The sequence below is a fragment of the Gobio gobio genome (assembly GCF_949357685.1).
Source record: "Gobio gobio genome assembly, chromosome: 23".
Classification (NCBI taxonomy): Eukaryota; Metazoa; Chordata; class Actinopteri; order Cypriniformes; family Gobionidae; genus Gobio; species Gobio gobio.
Genome location: NC_137119.1, coordinates 31,996,702 through 32,018,082, shown reverse-complemented (window position 1 = coordinate 32,018,082; position 21,381 = coordinate 31,996,702). Strand labels below are relative to the sequence as shown.

Genomic DNA, 21,381 nt, shown 5'->3' with positions numbered 1-21,381 from the left:
ACGCACGCAGCATTGGACAGAAAGAGAAAGATTGATATTTATTTACTGAACGGAGAACGAACCTCACAAAAGACTTTTAAAAATGCTGGTTGAAATAAAATGCTGCGTGAGCTCAACCAATCAGCATGTTCAGCGCCCAAGTCCCACCCCTGAAAGTTCCCGAACTTTCAAAAAGTGCTACCTCGCGAGCAGGGCCGTTTGGAGGGGGAAATATTTACCCGGAACTTCATTTAGACCCTGGTTCCTGTGGTCGAAACACACAGAGTACCACCCCAAAGTTCCTAGTTCCTGGGGAAAGTTCCTGCAGTGGAAACGCGGCTATGAACATATTGGATGACATGGAGGTGAGTAAATTATCAGGAAATTTTAATTCTGGAGTGAACTAATTGTGACGTATATGTTCCCGGAAGAAAGCTCTACAATCAAGGCTTTCGAGGGAGTTCAGAAACAGTGTGCACTGATAAAGAGAATAGCTCCCTTTGGAATTGATTTGTGGCTGTAACTTTGCAGACCATTTTCATGCTCAAACTGCAACATTACACACTTAAAAGCATATTAGGACTTCTTTAATGAATGATGCACAAGATTAACTCAGTCCCTGGAATACAATACAAATCATTGTGATGAACCACCGGACAAGACTGTGCCTTTTAGCTTTTTAGTAAAACAAAAAAACGAAGAAACTCACAAATTGGAGCCAATGAAAGTCATCAGCAGGTGTTGCTGAGCAACTGAACTCTTGAGTAAAGCAATAATAAGGAAGAAAAAATACGATACCATGCCAAGTCACATGGAAAGGAGAATGGGTGAGCGAGAGAAGATCGAGGAGGGCAAGTGAGATTAATGTGATTGTGAGGAGGTGTGGGAACCTCAGGTGCTCGACGGCTCATTAACACTAGACTACAACACATGCACACCTACTCTCAAAAAACACCACACAAGTGAAATACAGCACTCGAACACGTTCAGGCTTATGTGAGTGTACAAAAGTAAGGTGGTGAATTTGTAAGTAACAATACCGTCTCCTGATCATTAGCAAAAGTAAACAGTTTTATAGAGTCCTCTGATAGACTCATGAATAATGCAAGTGAAATATGAAAGGGCAAATTACAATAAGTTTTACATAAACATGCAGAGAAAGATTCAACAAAAGCTCATTTTCAAACACTTGAATTTGTTTTCTCACAGAAGGCTGTATGTGCAAATAAACGCGGGATGAGAATCTCTCCAATTTACCATCCTCAAACAAGACTCTCTGCCAGCGATGAACTCAAATTGTTTGCCGAGCATAATTTGCCGGCAATGAGGATTTGCTGTGTGTGAACAAAATCATCCAACAACCATTTCCATGTACGGCGGAAAACTTTCACAACTTTGATTTTTATAATTTCATAAACTAGAGTAACAATAACTTTTAATAAGAGAATACAGCTCAGGATATGAGCCTGAAAGCAAATCATCACTCTTCATATAAGCTCTCACCCCTTAACTGCTTCAGTATTAGCTTGAAACGGGGCTGCTATCTTACTCAAGCTGCTAGCTCTCATGGAAAGCTTTTACTTGCTCTACGTGAGACCAAAGTGAGGACTAATTATGCTTCTGGCTGTATAATTAATTGATGAGCATAACATTTGCGAAAAAGCAGGTGGTTAAAAACTGTATTCTCCTAAAAAAGAAAGGAAGTGGTAGTTATCTATAACAATGTATGACCAGGCCTTTAAAGAATATTCACTGTGTCAAACTGAAATAATATCTTGCCAGTAGATGTGTTGAGCAATCACCTTTGCCTCAATGAATCTCATGTAGACTTCCCTCATGGACATCAGTTCAACAGATGTGGGTGGTTTGGGAAGGTGTTCAGTATCTGTTTTGCATAAATCATTAAAACTTCAGGATGCTCTATACAATATTATGTCTCTGTCAGTGTGTGTGTGCATGTGTGAAAGAGAAAGTGTCCGTGTTCTTGTTTAACCTACATTGAGAGGACCAAATGTACCCACAAAGATATAGTAATGTGCAAATTTTGACTTTGTGGTGCCATTTGGTCTGGCCCTATGAGGAAAAAAGCATACAAATCATACCAAGCAATGTTTTTTTGAAAATGCAATGTGTCTACATAAAGACATAAAAACTGTGTGTGGGGTCCTGGTAAACTCTATGTTATATACCAAGGACGGCAATATACGAAATCCTTGTCCTTGTGGGGACATTTTTGGTCCCCATGCATGAGGAAAACAGCTTATAATTGAGACTAAGTAATGTTTTTTGAAAACGTAAAAATGCAGAAAGTTTTCTGTGATGGGTAGGTTTAGTGTAGGGGGATATAATATACAGTTTTTACAGTATAAAATGTATTATGTCTATGGAACGTCCCCATAAAACATGTATATCTAGTACTTCAATATTTTACATAAGCATCTATTTCATTAGCATTATTATGCTACCAATACTTCAACTGCCTTCAACTACTAAAATCTCCTTTTCACATTCAAATACAACAATCAAATAATGCAGGTGGTAAAATGGAAGGCCACATGATGAATTAAAGTGAATCAAAATGTACCTTTCCATGAGCCATGACTAATAAAAATGTGTAGATAAAAATAAAAATAAGATAAATAGCATGAAATGCAACACTCTTTAAAAAATGTCCACCTACTTCCACTTAATTTTTTTAAGTATAATCAAATTGGCGTTATAAGTCATTTCAACATTGTTCCTCCAGTTCATTTAAATATTTGACTTTAACAAAATTTAGTTGAATCTTGTCCATCCATTCATCCATCCATCATCTTCCGCTTATCCGGGGCCGGGTCGTGGGGGCAACAGTCTAAGCAGAGACGCCCAGACTTCCCTCTCCCTAGCCACTTCCTCCAGCTCTTCCGGGGGAACCCTGAGGCGTTCCCAGGCCAGCCGGGAGACATAGTCCCTCCAGCGTGTCCTAGGTCTTCCCCGGGGCCTCCTCCCGGTGGGACGTGCCCAGAACACCTCCCTGGGAAGACGTCCAGGAGGCATCCGAAATAGATGCCCGAGCCACCTCAGCTGGCTCCTCTCGATGTGGAGGAGCAACGGCTCTACTCTGAGCTCCTCCCGAATGACTGAGCTTCTCACCCTATCTCTAAGGGAGCGCCCAGCCACCCTACGGAGAAAGCTCATTTCGGCCGCCTGTATCCGGGATCTTGTCCTTTCGGTCATGACCCACAGCTAGGAACAGAGAGTAGGAACGTAGATTGACCGGTAAATCGAGAGCTTCGCCTTACAGCTCAGCTCCTTCTTCACCACGACAGACCGGAACATCGACCGCATTACTGCAGAAGCAGCACCGATCCGTCAATCTCCCTGTGGCGAGCAGCGAGGCTGAGGGACCGTGAGAGCGGGACGAGGCCGCGGTCATTATTATGATGATGAGCGCCAGCTGCGTGCCGCATTGGCCTCGTCTCTCGCGGAGGAGTGATGGGAGTATAAAGGAGGAGCGACGACAGTGAAGGACGAGAGAGGACCAGGCCTGGACTATGATTTACCAACCTGAAGTGGGCAAGCCACACTTTTCCGACTGAGAACCATGGCCTCGGACTTGGAGGTGCTGATTCTCATCCCAGCCGCTTCACACTCGTCTGCAAACCGTCCCAGTGCACGCTGAAGGTCCTGGTCTGAGGTGGCCAACACGAGAACATCATCCGCAAAAAGCAGCGACGAAATCGCGTGGTCCCCAAACCGGACACTCTCCAGCCCTTGGCTGTGCCTAGAAATTCTGTCAATAAAAATTATGAACAGAACTGGTGACAAAGGGCAGCCCTGCCGGAGTCCAACATGCACCGGGAACAAGTCTGACTTACTGCCGGCAATGCGAACCAAGCTCCTGCTCCGGTCGTACAGTGACCGAACAGCCCTAAGCAGGGGGCCCCGGACCCCATACTCCACCTCCACAGGACGCCACGAGGAACACAGTCGAAATGCCTTCTCCAAATCCACAAAACACATGTGGATTGGTTGGGCAAACTGTAGCCTAATGGAAAAACATGTTGCCACGAAGTACTGATCATAAAACAACAATGTTCATTACTTAATAATTATAAAAAACATAATTACTTAAATAATAATCAAACTGCTTAACATGCGGACATCCTTTTACGGTTACAATCCAACTACTTTAACAATATTTTACACTAAAAGAACTTGTATTTGTGAATGGAATGTTTTTACTATAAATTATTAAAGGCATTGCATTCCTTTACTTAGAATTTTTTTTCAGCAATTTACAGTAGGCTAAATGTACGCGTGTTATCCCATCAAATAGATTTTGTTTTTTACAGTACATGGTTAGGTAAGTTACAGTTAACAGGTAGTTTTACGTAGCATTTTTGTCGTTGTTGTTGTTTAAATTACAAATATAAATGTAGTGCACTTAACATTTCCTCTTTAAAATGTAATGATGCTTACATTCTTTTGTTGTTGTTGCAAATTTCCATTTTTGTACGTGTCCTCAGATATTTGTCCCCCCCTAGTCTATGCATTTGTAGGTGGAACTTTTGCCGTGTACATTTGCTCCAAGCAGCACATGCGACCATTGACCATTTCAGCTCACAAGTGTTGCGTGCGCTTGAAACTATAGAGTGTGTTGACGCGCCAACGTTGATCAACAAGTTAACGTTCGGAATAATCAAATGATGTCACATCCGCTGTGAAGGTCGCCTTGGTTGGTAGTGTTGGATTCTCGAGCCTCACGCGCTGTCTGCTGAATCCTCATTCGCGTGCGGTCGTAACTTTGGGCAGCGCGCGCTCAGTATTGGATGCACGCGGGAGCTCGCGCAGCGGAGCAGCACGGTAATGAATGTGGATCAATCCGCCCTGTTCTGTTCGGGCATCATCTGCCACGCTGAGGACGTGATATTAACGGCAGAAAAGTGCGATAGAGCCGTGACAGCATGATCCTTCTGCTCGGTGCATTGAATCCCCTGCTTTTCCTCATTGTCTTCGGACTGTATCCATCCATGGTAAGTTGATGTGATGAGTTGGAAGCTAAAAGATTTCAAGATAATGCAATGCACTTGATTTTTTTCTCTCTTTCTCTATGTGGATCTATTTGATTGCATGCCGTAGTAGGAAATAAGTGATATTTTAAATTAAGTTGGCTGCTGTAAGCTCAAATATATATATTTTAATATAAATTCATAAGGTCCTCTAACGCTGGAGTTCTCAGTAATATGCATCGTATAATATTTAGGATTAGAGGAAAATTAAACTATTGAGTCCACAGATAATAAACTTTGGTTTATTCAAGCATGGAGAACCATTTGTCTTTCCAGATGTTTTCCAGGAACGCATTAGTGAGTTACAAACGGATAAAGTGACATGCTGCAAATATATATAAGCATTTGAAATATGAATTTCCTATATATTTTAATCATTGTCAGTGTGGATTCATGAGGCGCATATGCTTGTAGAATATTTGAACATTGTCAGTGTGGATTCATAAGGCGCATATGCTTATGATATGATTTTACCAGCCAGTGAATATAATGGTGTATTGCTAAATTCCGGTCCACTGCCCATCACAGTAAACAGGCAAAATATAAAATTATGACAGCAGATTACAAACAATAGTATTAATGAAATGCAATGTTTAAAATTATGAATCAAATAAGCTCAACAAAGGTGAATCATTGAAAATGAGCAACTGCACATACAACATAAAATAGAGCAAATGATTTTTTGTTTACAAAAACAGAACTTCAATGTAAATGAATAGTATTACATAATCTATAATTAGATTATGAACTAAGAATATTGATAATGATGCTGTATACGATATATTTGCTGTGTTAGCAAATTGTTCCCTTTGTTGGAAAGCAAAGCGCTTGTCTAATGACAATATCACATGAATACTCATCACATAAACATGTGACAAAAAAGCAAACATGCATGGAATACCTAAAATGCGACACAGCGCACAAACCAACTAGTGACAACAAAATCAACAACCGCACAAATAAAAATGGCAAATGGTCAGACAATGCAACCATAATTCTTTACGCCCCAGTGCACACTGGGAAGGGGACAAATGGAAAAGAACCACATGTACGCGAATTTAAACTGCTTGTATTTACTCAGTCTCTTCTATTTACAATTTTGGTGTTAACAAAATATATAAACAGTCTGCATATAGCATTTTCGTTATTTAATCAAGCTGTTATCTCTTTTAATGCAATGTTATCAAAGAAAACTGCATGTAAAGATATTACTGCTGAAAAAAAATCATCATGACGAGATGTAACAAGTGCTAAATTGAGTGTGGTGAGGGGCTTCAGGTGTTTAGTCATAGGCGGGCGGGAGCTGTCCACACCGCCGTGGTGCTGAAGTGAAATAATCACATACAGACATATGTCTGCATCAACTAGACAGACAATTGCTTTTGTCTGAACAATTTGTTTAACCATCGTATAACATAGCTAGTACTTCTATGCCGGCATTCTGACCTCCTCATATGAAGTCTACAAAATGTCAAAGGTCCGAAAGTACACACAAAAAAACATTACCCCCCCCCCCCCCCCCGTTTGAGTTGTTTGTCTATGAAAATGAATGGACGTTAGTGTAATGGGCTTCTAATTACATTGTTGTTGCTTGTGGGATGAGTGATTCATGATGATTAATTTGACGTGCTGAAATGCGCTTTTTATGGTGACAAATTGCATTACACACCTACGGGATACAGCTTTCTAATGTCGTTGGAGGGATCCATAATAATACAGACCTTCACCTCATTTAGCATTCAGTTTTATAGCAACTTTTTGAACGACTTTCAATACATGTCATGCATTGATTCATTCACATTGTTTCTTATAATGTTGTGTTGTGAATATCTAGACATTAGAAAAATAAAGGTTCTTTTTTGGCATAGATGGTTCCATGAAGAACTTTTAACATCCACGGAACCTTTCCATTGCACAAAAGGTTTTTTTTCTTCTAGTTTATACAAGTTTCTTTATTTTATTGAAATTTTCTTCATGAAAAAAATCTTATAAGAACTGCTCACTGAAAGGTTCTTGGAATTGGTTCTTATATGGCGTCTCTGCAAAAACACCCTATTGGAACATTTATTTTTATGAGTGTACACTCGAAATATTGATGTGGCCTATATGTGACATTCATAGCGTGTAATCTGAACATTACAAACAACAAAGAATGAATGAAAGTCGCTGCTTGTCTGTTCATTTACTTTTGCTGTACTGATAACCATAGTATGCATGCATATATGATAAATGAAACATTGCAACAATATAAATAATAAATCTGCGGTGCACGAACACTGCCACACCCTCACTTATTACTCCACAGATTTATCGCTCAGCAGATGACTGATAATGAATGAAAGCATTCCTTTTATCTGTCTATGCCTTGTTCTCTTTCAGAAGTGTACTCAGATATAGAGATATAGTCTAGAGGTCAGAGCACAAGAAAGCAAGTGAAAGAGAGAAAGAATGATGCAAAGCATGGCAGCACCAAATATAGTGAGAACAAAAGATTAGAGGACTGTTTTCTCTGCTGTGTATTTAATTATCGTGGACATAGACCCCTGCATTTAGGGTAACCCACAAAACACACACACACGTCTGTACACATTTTTTCCAGGCAGACCTTTTTAAATGAACGATTTGAATGTCAGACACTATAAAAATATGATTTCCACTATCAGGACAGAAATGTGAGTCCATTTAAAAGACATAATCATCAGTATCTGTGTGGTCAGTGTATGTTCCTTCACTCTCTGTCCTGTTATAGTGATATATTTCGTATTTTCAAACCTCTCTCTCTGGATTGATGGTGTGTGCGATTTGTTTTCATCAATAAATATAAATGGAAGTGGACTTGAATGTTGTACTCTGTGTGATTGTAAAAGCATCCATCATTTTGTGCTTTGTTGAGATACTGCTGATGTTGTAATGTAAGAACGTGCATAACTGCCTTATGCTGCATTTATCATAAATTACTCTATTACAGAGAATATTGCAATGCACAATAGCAATTTCACTACTGGTCTAGACATGTTGTCAGTCTTTGCAGTGGTGTGGGGATTTTCAGTCACTCTTTATACTTAGTTTCGCCAGTAGGTGGTGACATGTGATTGCATCAAAGTACCACGAGCGATTCGAATGCATATATGTGCTTTCTAATCATTATACGCAATCGATTGGTCAGTGCAGTGTTGCTTCAAGTTGAACAAACCTATTGAATTATACACCTAACTGATCTGTTCAACACCAATTCATTTAAAAATGAATTTAAAAATGTCTTTTTGAGCAAGACAATCAATTCACTCAACCGATTCGTCCATAACACAGATTCATTCAGGATCGAAACAAGTGACCATTTTTATGAGTGAGTCGATGAATCATACATGAAACTGATTTGTGCAAAAACAGCAATTAATTCAAAAACAAACTATTGGCGATCTTTATGAGCGAGTAATCATTCACTCAACCGACTTGTTCAAAAACACAGGATTCATTCGGGGACAAAACAAGACAAGTGAGTCATTGAATTATACACCTAACTGACTCATTCAAAAACCACCAACTCAACTAGTGTCCGTTTATGAGCGAGTCAACAAATTCACTCAACCGAGTCGTTCATAACACAGATTCATCCATGATCGAAATCAAGTGACCATTTTTATGAGTGAGTCGATGAATACTAAACGTAACTGATTTGTTCAAAAACACAGATTAATTTAGGATCGAAAGTAATGGCCTTCTTTATGAGCGAGTAATCATTCACTCAACCAACTTGTTCAAAAACACAGGATTCATTCAGGGACAAAACAAGACTGCCATTATGAGTGAGTCATTGAATTATACACCTAACTGACTCGTTCAAAAACCACCAACAAAACTAGTGTCCGTTTATGAGCGAGTCAACGAATTCACTCAACCGATTCGTTCATAACACAGATTCATTCAGGATCGAATAAAGTGACCATTTTTATGAGCGAGTCGATGAATCATACACGTAACTGATTTGTTCAAAAACACCAATTCATTTAGGATCGAAAGTAATGGCCTTCTTTATGAGCGAGTAATCATTCACTCAACCAACTTGTTCAAAAACACAGGATTCATTCAGGGACAAAACAAGACTGCCATTATGAGTGAGTCATTGAATTATACACCTAACTGACTCGTTCAAACACCACCAACAAAACTAGTGTCCGTTTATGAGCGAGTCAACGAATTCACTCAACCGATTCGTTCATAACACAGATTCATTCAGGATCGAATCAAGTGACCATTTTTATGAGCGAGTCGATGAATCCTACACGTAACTGATTTGTTCAAAAACACCAATTCATTTAGGATCGAAAGTAATGGCCTTCTTTATGAGCGAATAATCATTCACTTAACCAACTTGTTCAAAAACACAGGATTCATTCAGGGACCAAACAAGACTGCCATTATGAGTGAGTCATTGAATTATACACCTAACTGACTCGTTCAAAAACCACCAACAAAACTAGTGTCCGTTTATGAGCGAGTCAACGAATTCACTCAACCGATTCGTTCATAACACAGATTCATTCAGGATCGAATCAAGTGACCATTTTATGAGCGAGTCGATGAATACTACATGTAACTGATTTGTTCAAAAACACCAATTCATTTAGGAAAGAAACTAATGGCCATCTTTATGAGCGAATAATCATTCACTCAACTGACTTGTTCAAAAACTAAACTAGTGCCCGCCTTTTTGAGCACGTCGACTAATTCACTCAGCCAATTCGTTCATAACACTGATTCATTTAGGACCGAAAGTAATGGCCTTCTTTATGAGCAAGTAATCATTCACACAACCAACTTGTTTATAAAACACAGGATTCATTCAGGGACAAAACAAGACTGCCTTTATGAGTGAGTCATTGAATTATACACCTGACTGACTCATTCAAAAAACACCAACTCATTAAAAAACCTAAATGACTGACCATATTGTGTAAGTTACACAGTATTAATGTCTTGTTTATTGAACAGCTGTATAAAAGCAATGTCACACTCCCAATACAAAATACACTATATTGCCATAAGTTTTGGGACACCTGCCTTTACGTGCACATGAATCTTAATGACATCCCATTTTTAATTGGCCCTCCCTTTGCAACTTTAACAGCTTCTACTCTTCTGGGAAGGCTTTTCTCAAGATCTAGGAGTGTGTTTATGGACATTTTTGACCATTCTCCTAGAAGTGCATTTGTGAGGTCAGGCACTGATTAGGCTTGCTACGATAGTCGGTGTTGCCGGTGTTCCTGCACAACACCGGTTACATCACTTGCACTGTCATTCATCAACGGTAGAACAGTCATTCACGGTGCGTGTCCACTGGCACATAGTCCTTCTACTATGGAAGGCCTGGCTCGCAGTCTCCACTCTAATTCACCCCAAAGGTGTTCTATCGGGTTGAGGTCAGGACTCGGGTCAGGCCATTCAAGTTCCTCCACACCAAACTCACTCATCCATGTCTTTAGGGACCTTGCTTTGTGCTCTGGTGCACAATGTTGGAACAGGAAGTGGCTATCCCCAAACTGTTCCCACAAAGTTGGGAGCATGAAATTGTCCAAAATGTTTTGGTATGATGAAGCATTAAGAGTTCCTTTCACTGGAACTAAGGGGCCAAGCCCAACCCCAGAAAAGCAACCCTACACCATAATCCCCCCTTTACACTTGGCACAATGCAGTCTGGCAAGTACCGTTCTCCTGGCAACCGCTAAACCTAGACTCGTCCATCGGATTCCCAGACAGAGAAGCGTGATTCGTCATGCCAGAGAACACGTCTCCACTGCTCTAGAGTCCAGTGGTGGCGTGCTTTACACCACTGCATCTGACGCTTTGCATTGCACTTGGTGATGTAAGGCTTGGATGAGCTGCTCGGCCATGGAAACCCATTTCATGAAGCTCTCTACACACTGTTCTTGAGCTAATCTGAACACAAAGTTTGGAGGTCTGTAGCTATTGACTCTGCAGAAAGTTGGCAACTTCTGCGCATTGTGCGCCTCAGCATGCGCTGACCCCGCTCTGTGATTTTACGTGGCTGAGTTGCTGTTGTTCTGCTTCCACTTTGTTATAATACCACTAACAGTTGACCGTGGAATATTTAGTAGTGAGGAAATTTCACGAATGGACTTATTGCACAGGTGACAACCTATCACTGTACCATGCTTGAATTCACTGAGCTCCTGAGAGCGACCCATTCTCAGTCTGCATGCCTAGTGCTTCATTTCATACACCTGTGGCCATGGAAGTGATTGTAACACCTGAATTCAATGAATAGGAGGAGAAAAGTGGGAAAAAACTAAGAATATGTGACAGAGGTAGAACAAAAAGAGGCAGTCAAGGAGGGTGGCAGTAAATTCAGTGTGTGCATGCATGTACTGTATGACATGGGATGCCTCTGTCCTCAATGGGAAAGCTTATCAGTTTGTCCTCTCAGGTGAATCCTTGAAACCTCCCTATCGTTTCTCCATCCTTTTTTTCCCTATCCCAGTTTTTTCTCCCTGTATTGTTTTTTGTTTCGTTTTTTTAAGCCCTGCTTGTATTTGTGGATCCGATGAGTGCACAGTTACACGTCTCGCATATCAACTCTCAGACTCGACTGTTCGAATTATACATCAAAGCTGAGGAATTGGATCAGTTGCAGTGCAAGTGGATTAGAGCATGAGAACACTGGCATTATTGTGACTGACAGGGACACACCCACTTTATGAAGTCACAGGATCTCAGGTCCAGTAAGAGACAGATTTCCAATAGATAAAAGTGGTTTTATCGTGTGGGCTTTTGAGTCTACATAAGAGATTTATTACATTCATCTTCTGAGAAACTGGCAATGGCACGCCTGCTTGACTGTTATAGTCTTCACTGGACAAGAATGTCTTTTACTGTTTGCAAGGCCTTTACATGCTTCACATTAAAGATAACAGTGTTGTTTAGCATCTTGCTTTGTTGTTAACGGGGATCTCAAGGCTGCACAAGAGAAATAATTTAAAACCACGTTCCTATGAATTTGCTCAGTGGATAAAATGCAAGTCATATTTTACCTACAGCACATTAAACTAAATGAGTTCAATGATACGTAAACTGACCACCCCCCACAAAATAAAACTTCAGTCATTTACTCACCCTCATGTCAATCCAAACCTGAATGACTTTTTTCTTCTGTGGATTAAAAGCTTTCAAACTTCAAAAAGGATGCAAAGGCACCATAAAAGCAGTCCATTTGACTCGAGTGAAATATTCAGTCTTTTGAAGTCGTACTGTATGATAGATTTGTGTGACAAATAGATAGAAATTCACTGACATCTGCCCTAGTTTTCCTTGCCATTTTCATGAGAAGTAGCAATGTCAAATCCATAAACAAAACTTTTTTTTTATTTGGATCAGTAACACTTTATTTTACAGTGTCATTCTTACATATGATACATGTAGTTACTATAGTCTATAAATTACATGCAGCTAACTCTAAACCAAACCGAACCCTAATCCTAACCCTATAGCAAGTACATGTAAACCTGGTTTCACAGACAGGGCTTAGATTAAGCCAGGAGTAGGGCTTAGTTCAATTAGGTAATTTAAGTAGCTTTTATAAGCGTGCCTTAGAAAAAAAACACTGGTGCATCTTGAGACAAAACATATCTTGAGACATATTTTAAGATATGCTTTCAGCTTTTTAAAACAGCTCAAATATGCATTTTAGTCTGGGACTAGATTTAAAAGCCTTGTCTGTGAAACTGAGGGGTAGTTACTTAATATTACTCTGTGCTTCAATGTATAATTACAGTGTAACAAGGATACCTTAAAATAAAGTGTAACCTTTAGATCTTTACAATGAAACAGCCAATCAATTTACAGAATGATTTATAAGAATCGGATGGATTTGGCTTTCAAGTTACCTGAAATGGTCACAACAGTTGCTAGCTCTGAAGATTACCAGTAAATAATAATGCTAAATTATTAGTAGTAGTAGTAGTATTAATAATAATAATATTTATTATGGTAAGACTTTAGTTTAGGGTCCAATTCTCACTATCTAGTTGCTTATTAGCATGCATAGTACTAGGATATTGGCTGTTTATTAGTATTTATAAAGCACATATTAATGCCTTATTTTGCTTGATTATATTGTACTTCCTTTAATCCTACCCAATACCTAACTAACTATTAATAAGCAGTAATTAGGAGTTTATTGAGGCAAAAGTCATAGTTAATAGTGAGAATTGTACCCTAAACTAAAGTGTGACCTTTATTATTAGTAGTACAAGTAGTTGATAATAATAGTAATAATAATATCATTATAATTTGCATCCTATTTATAGCATTAATATCCGTTTTTTGGAATTGCATAGAAGAGACTATGATAGAATAATGGTTGAAATTTTCTTTTAAACGGTATGTGTGTGTGTGCGTGTGTTTTCACAGACGATTGGTCCCAAGGAAGGATGGCAGGTGTATAGTTCGGCACAGGATGCAGATGGACGCTGTATCTGCACGGTGGTCGCACCGGAACAAAACCTCTGCTCCAGGGATGCCAAGAGCAGACAGCTCAGACAGCTGCTGGAGAAGGTCTCGCGTATAAACACACACATTTTACACACACACACATATATATACACATATACATACATATACACACATATATATATATATACACACACACACACACACATTTATTTCATTTCCCTTAAAATATTCAAAGAAATAAATCAAACTTACCATTTCATTTTTGCAACTGAATATTGGGACGGGGACGGTCTTTCATAAATGTAATGGCCTAATAAAAAAGCGCATTAAAATCATGATATTCACTATGTTTCTTAGTTTTCTATTGCCAGCACATGCATTGCGAATATAAATTGAATATTCAAAATATTGCAAAGCCAAGTGTTTTTTTAACTCAGCATTTTTTTCTTGCTTTCTGTTCTTTCTCTCAACACACACATACATACAAACACGCACACAGGCATCATTTGGCTAGTATATATTGTGTGGACAACTAATGTACTGTTTTGCCTCAGGGACTCACAGATTTCAGGAGCTACTGTATAGTCCACCACTAATACTGACATAAACACACACACATACACTTGTCCTCTTGCTCTTTATTTCTCTCGGCCTCTCAATCACACATTACATATTCCCCTCCCCCATGGTTTTTTATCCTCTTTTATCACTCTCATTCCCACTTAGGACCTTTAAACACACACACACACACACACACACACACGAGGAAAAAGAAAAAGCACTGATGGGTGCTTCCATTGCATTCACGAGAGGCTGATTTTATGCTGGTCATTAATACCTGATTTTATGATAAATGATACATGCCTCAATTCAGCAGGAGCCTGACTGCCGTTAATATTGATATGTACATTTATTAACGCCTCCATTTTCCCTATAGCCTGAAAATAAAGTACGGGCCTACATCTCATTCATGATTCATGGATTTCCGCTTTTCTCTGGCCCCAGTCAAGGTAGCTAATCAGACCATTTGACGGGGACAAATATTATGAGATTGAAGCAACGTTTGTTAGGGTTTTTTTTTTTTTTATCAGCCCCTTTTTAAAGATTCATTAATTGTAGTCAGTTTATCCATGTGTCTTTGGAAAGTGCTTCTCATTACTTATCTTATCCTGACCCGCTGAGGTTGAAGGGATAGTTCACACAATAATAAATGTATCTACTCACCCTCATGTCCCTCAAGCAATGTATTGTTTCCATAAAACAAATGTCCATGGTGACCAGTGGCTTTCAAGGAACAAAACAAACAAAACAGAATGATATATATTTATACATTTTATATTGTAAAATGTATATGGAACATATAGATTTTTGTATATGGCATGGTGCAAAAGGTCAAATTTCTCATGGTCCTTTATTTTACATCTACAACATTATTCAACAGTTTTTTGAAAGAAGTCTCTTATGCCCACCAAGGCTGCCTTTAATTGTTCAGAAATAGTAATATTGTAAAATATATAAACAATTTAAATGAACGTTTCGTCCTGAACTTATGGTTTTGTGACGCAGGTGCAGAACATGTCTCAGTCCATTGAAGTCCTGAATCTGCGCACGCAGCGCGATTTCCAGTATGTCATGAAAATGGAAAATCAAATGAAAGGGTTACGAACCAAGTTCCGGCAAATTGAAGAAGACAGGAAAACTATAATGGCTAGAAACTTCAAGGTATGTTTTTTTATTAGGTTACAAAAGACCTGCTGCTGGAAATGCAAACATCAGCATTAGGCATGAATATTGTATGTGTTATGTCAAAACGCTAAATATATGTAGGCCTGTAATAAAAATAACTACATAATGGAATGCGTTTCACAACTAAACATTGTGTATTGGGACCAACGCATTTTTTATGTGTGTCTACAGGAGCTGAAAGATCGTATGGATGAACTCCAGCCATTGATTCCTGTGCTGGAGCAGTACAAAACAGATGCTAAGCTGATCTCTCAGTTCAAAGAGGAAATCAGGAATCTGTCTGCTGTGCTGACGGGCATCCAGGAGGAGCTCGGAGCTTATGACTACGAGCAGCTCTATCAGAGAGTCCTCAGCCTGGATAGCCGCCTACGAAACTGCATGAACAAACTTAGTAAGTACAATCCACAGCTATCATAAGTACTGACGGAATTTACTCAGCTTTTTACATTCAAAGTTAAAGCATTTAAAAGGGACCATATTCCATAGTTTCATATCATTTTACATTACATTAGAATTAAATAGGTTGTGTTTGCCACTGTATCTTTAAACATGTACTAAATATAACTAACCTCTGCTATGATTGACTGAACCTTTGGGTTAAAGCCACAATATGTAATGTTTACGCTAGAGGTTGCTTATCCAAAACAAAGGCGTAGCTTGATGACGCCTTGATTTTGCGGCGCATTTATTATGCCACAGACGACCACTTCCGCTTTTTCCAGTCATGTGTATGTGAAGTAACGCAGCGCTGTTTTCTGTCTATGAATATATCCAAACAGTTGCTCACCTGTCTAATAAAACACATAATATATTAAAGCGTCTTTGGTCTTTCCATGGTTTCTACAAAATATAAATCATGGGTAACGCGGGTATGATGTCATTGATAGGTGACGCACAGACACAGTCCGTGTTCTGTTTGAAATGGCTTATTTCATTTAACATTCTTGGAAAAAATGTGGGATTATGTAAGTTAGGGCTCCAGACTGCGACTAAAACGGTCGCATTTGTGACTAAAAATATTAATTTGCGAGTGATATTTTTGCTGAGATCGGCACTTATGATAAATAATTGCGTGCCTTTTTACCGGCATGTTCTGTGATGAGTAGCCCATCACATCTTTAGTTGTGTTGACGTGATAAAATGTGACAACGCGTAGTGGAAAAAAAAATCACTGAGTCTGAGCGCCATAATGCACGTCAGAAATGGATGTCAAAGCAGAAATGATCAGGCTTTTTCAAAGCCCTCATCTCTATCGAGCAACAACGCTGACGGCTGTGCCTGCATGAGAGAAAGAAAATGACGGAGACACGTCAATGAATGAACATCCAAGTAGCTACTGTAAAAGGGCAGGAAGGGCAGGCAATTGTCAATTTTGTGCACCCAATGTGGTTAACCAAAACAGATAAACATGTCAGCTGTGTGGACGCGAACTAATTGGTAACAATTCTCGTTTTTAATTGGTACAGATATGGATTCTTATTCTCAATATATTTTAATCTTTGCTGTTTTCTGTTACTGCCTTCACGTTATTTGTTGCACAGCCATCCATAATCGCAGGAAGATTTGTACTCAACTGTCACCTTTAATATGTCACTTTAAACTTGTTTGTTAATTTTAGGCAATTAACAAACTTTTTAAAAACTTTTTAATTAACAATTAATGCAATTAACTTATTGGCGCTCTTTAATGTGGCCAGACAAATTAATCAGCTCAATCAGCGATGTGGGCCTTGGAAAGAGCTTGTATAAACTGTGTTTAAAGGTCCCGTTTTTCTTTTTTTTTTTTAAGCTTTGATTGTGTTTACAGTGTGCAATATAACATGTGTTCATGTTTCATGTGTAAAAAAACACAGTATTTTTCACACAATTTACTTATCTGTATACCGCTGTTTTCACTGTCCTCAAAACGGCCTGAGAATTTCCTCGTTCTATGAAGTCCCTCCTTCAGAAACGCGTAACGAGTTCTGATTGTGCCAGCGATTCCCGTGTTGTGATTCGACAGCAGCTTAGCTCACGTTGCCCGGGAAGGTCACGCCTCTTACCATAACGGGGAGATGAACGCGCTCAAACTACAGCCCCTGAAGGCCAAACAAAGGTGATTTGACTCCGGGATGAAAATAACAGCGAACCCAACCGAACCGAACCGAACCGAACGCAACACTTCCTCTTCTCCACGAGGGAGCAACAAGACCACGCCCCCTTTTTCGCGTATTCTTGTGGGCGGAGGTTAGTCGACAAACTGTTCTACTGACGTAATTAAAGCAGGATGTACATGGATGTAGTCCAAACCGGCCGTTCGCTGTAGGCTTTGAAAGGGAACTTCTGTCAAATAAAATATCTCGCTTGGCATTGAACTTTGAGCTTTATAATTTTACAGGTATTATTTATGCTCTAACAGCAACATTACACACTAACTAAAGTTTGAAAAATGGGATCACGAAGAACAGGACCTTTAAGAACAATCATGTCACGTAACGTCAAATTTACCTTAGAAAAGCTATTCAATGCTCATAAACTCATTAGTCAGCTAGAAAAATTAAGAAAGGGGCAATTTGCTTAATATATGCACTATATCACATAATCCTTATATTTTTACTTAAACTTGTCTTCATGAGAAATAATGGAAGGAGCTAAAAATGAAATTCACAACTGCCCATATAATTGCACGTGAAAAATAAAACGCGCTTATTCTTTTGTAGGACTTTTAAAAAATATTTACCGTCTAATTGTTCTCTTATAGGAGCCAATGGCTCCTTAATTTATTTATTTTTTGTCTGGAGCCCTGGAAGTACACAAGTCAACAAGATATATAACATTGTTCTTGTGGTTTTTGGATATTTTAATCCAAAAATCTTACATATTGTGCCTTTAACCAACATGATTAATTAGGTTTCTGGCTCACCTGTCCCAATTAATTTCTTAAGGGGCGTTTACATAAGGTGTGTTTTTGCATTCAAACAGGTAGTTGGAGGTGAAGAAATGGAAAAAATAATGCAGGGTTTGAACTGTAGCGACTGTTTATAATGTGACATGCTATTTTTTAAAATGCTACACTCAGGATGTTCATTTGTCTCAATGTTTATGGCTGTAGTGGCAGTGCTTCAAAATAAAAAAAAATGTTTTGACATTATTCGATCAAAAATACAAGCTGAATTTTCAGCATCATTACTCCAGTCTTCGGTGTCACATGATCCTTCAGAAATTCTATGCTGATTTGCTGCTTAAGAAATACTTATTATTATTATTATTATTAGTGTTGTGCTGCTTTATATTTTTGTGGAAACCATGAGAAAATAATTTTTTATGGTTCTTTGCTAAGAAAGTTCAAAATAACAGCATTTTATTGAATTAGAATTATTTTGTAATTATATGTATTTTCTCTCACTTTCAATTTAATGCATCTTAGCAGAATACTTTTTTTTTTTTCTTACTGGCCCTAAAATTCTGAAAATCTTTTTTCCAAAACATGAAGAAACATCCAGTTTCGAAACACCATAGTAGGAATATATATTATAGTAGTACTGCCCGTAAAATCGCAAAAGTGATGTTTCATTTAAAACTAAAAATATCCTGCCCGAAGAAAAACATAAACCTCAGATTTGACCTCTGGCTACAGTTTGTCCGTATCGGATATTCAATTATTCTTAGTGAGCGTCAAGCAATGCAATGAAATAACAATATGTTTTCAACACTCTTCATATAACACCTGTGATTCTGATGAAGTGCTTAAAAGCCTTACAACATTAATAAGTTGGTTAGGCAAATTCAACAGATGTTCTAATATGTTATTAATATCTCTGATAATTACATCCTAGCATTGGGGGTTGGATGCACTAAGCTAGTACATCATTAAGAGTTGCTGTTGTTTTTCACATGCGCTGAAAGCAAGTCTTTAGAAGGCATGAAATTGCTTCTAGGAAATCAGCCACTTGAAAAAGAGACGATGATGATGTTAAAAATAAAGAATATTAATTTGCGTTTTTACAGCATGTGGGAAACTAATGAAAATCACCGGCCCTGTGACTATAAAGACTTCTGGGACACGTTTTGGCGCATGGATGACCGACCCTCTAGCATCTCCGAGAAATAACCGGGTGAGTTCTGGAGGGGGCGGCGCTACGTTCTTCCGTCTGATTAATGTTCTGACATATACCTGATTAATCTTCTTCCTTCCCAGGATTGCTAACAACCGGTTTCAACCAGGTGTAAAATAATTTAGTGAGCCGCTCATCTACATACTTCAATCTCGCTGTCATTTTCCCACAGGTTTGGTATATGGACACTTACACCAACAGCAAGGTGGTTCGAGAGTATAAAAGCATTGAAGACTTCATCTCCGGACTGGAATCGCGAACCTATTACCTTCCCTTTAAATGGGCTGGAACCAACCATGTGGTCTATAATGGCTCTCTGTACTACAACAAGGAGCAGAGCAACATCATTGTCAAATACAGCTTCGAGACCGGACGGGTTCTCGCCCAACGCGCATTGGAGTATGCCGGCTTCCACAACGTCTACCCCTACACCTGGGGAGGCTTCTCGGACATCGACCTGATGGCGGACGAGCTGGGTTTGTGGGCTGTATACGCCACCAATCAGAATGCAGGAAACATTGTGATTTCTCAGTTGGAACCGCAGACGCTGGAGGTTCTCCAGACGTGGAACACGGAATACTCCAAAAGGAACGCAGGCGAGTCTTTCATGATCTGCGGCACGCTGTACATCACCAATTCCCATCTGACCGGAGCCAAGGTGTATTATTCCTACAACACAAAGACCTCGAAGTATGAGTACATGGACATCCCATTCCACAACCAGTACTTTCACATTTCCATGCTTGACTACAACGCTCGAGAGCGGGCGCTTTACGCCTGGAACAATGGACATCAGGTCATTTTCAACGTCACGCTTTTCCATGTCATCAAAACCGAAGACGATTCCTAATGGACATATGGATAAAATGCGAAAGGACAAGTCAGTTCAAATTGTTATTTTCTACTTGTTCATGGTTCTTTTCCCAATGTTAATAAGACATGTTGCCTTCACCATAGACTGCGGTTTGAATTGAGCATCGTCTCGCCGTGGGACCGATGACACATGAAGACTTGATGATGCAACGCCATTCCAAATGAAGCTATTTTAAAGTTCGTTTATTCCTCTTCTCATAGCTGCTCTGAACATTTGGCCTTACTTGCAGTATTTCACAACGTGAGCCACAGATCGCTCAACTGCATGAATGTCTGATTCTTTTGCCATCCGTTACGTGGTCTTTGTATATCAGAAATCCCATTTTCTTATGTAGTGATGTGTTTGGCAAGTTTAATTTCTCCAGACTCTCCTGGTAAACTCTTGTTGTGTCAAGTTTAGTTGTACAAACTGTAAAGCTCTGAATATGAACCTATGTAAACGATTGTACAATTTATTGTCACTGTGAGAGGAAATATTTTATATTAAATCTAGAACAAAACAATAAATCAACTCGAATGATGCCGCGAATCTACATCCATAAATGTAAACAACAGAACAGAAAGGAGCCATGTGCGGCGCAGAGCAATTTTGTCAGAATTCAGCCCGAATTCACGGGGTTATAATGAGGTCATTTGCTGATGATTGTGACAAGCTCGACTGCGGTTGCGTTCAGATTCATTTACGGGCAGCCCTTCTCACTTGATGACTTTGAATGCTGTCCTTTGGCATTTTCAATCAAGATCAAGGGCAGAGGAGCTGGGAGGGGATGATTCCAACTCCTCTCAGCAATTTCCTCTCTCCCTTGCACTTTTACCACCATCAATTCAACGCTGGGAATTTATCACTGGGATTTACTACAGCTGTTTCCTTCCATCACACCCGGTGCATCTCTTTTGAATATTTGCCTGCAATATAGTCTTGCAACTGATCTGCTCTCAGAAAGTTTAAATAGCTTTTTAGTTATGTTTTTGGAGTTTCAATTACAACCCTAATTAGATCATTTAAGTTTTATTCTCTCTACACTTTATCTACATGTATTGCCTATAATCCTACCAGATATTTAACCATGTATTTTAGACCTATATGACTTCCTTCTGAACAAAAGGAACAAACTTCATAAAAGTGGTCCATATGACTGTATTTTTGGAGCTATACAATAGTTTTTTGTT

At 39.1% G+C, this 21,381-nt stretch overlaps 1 protein-coding gene across 1 annotated transcript; it reads left to right on the top strand.

The window, feature by feature from the left end:
• Positions 1-4,569: 4,569 nt before the first annotated feature.
• Positions 4,570-20,738, top strand: olfm3a (olfactomedin 3a). Its single transcript, XM_079805834.1, has 6 exons — positions 4,570-4,994; positions 13,458-13,601; positions 15,066-15,221; positions 15,417-15,636; positions 19,232-19,338; positions 19,511-20,738. The coding sequence occupies exons 1-6, from the start codon at positions 4,926-4,928 to the stop codon at positions 20,186-20,188; spliced, it is 1,374 nt and encodes a 457-aa protein (XP_079661960.1). The 5' UTR covers positions 4,570-4,925; the 3' UTR covers positions 20,189-20,738.
• The last annotated feature ends 643 nt before the right edge of the window (positions 20,739-21,381 follow it).

Bases quoted from the DNA above. Each gene is read 5' to 3' on its own strand.
- olfm3a (XM_079805834.1), top strand. From the start codon at position 4,926: ATGATCCTTCTGCTCGGTGCATTGAATCCCCTGCTTTTCCTCATTGTC. The intron at 4,995-13,457 runs GTAAGTTGATGT...GTGTTTTCACAG, and splicing joins TCGGACTGTATCCATCCATG to ACGATTGGTCCCAAGGAAGG. The intron at 19,339-19,510 runs GTGAGTTCTGGA...ATTTTCCCACAG, and splicing joins CATCTCCGAGAAATAACCGG to GTTTGGTATATGGACACTTA.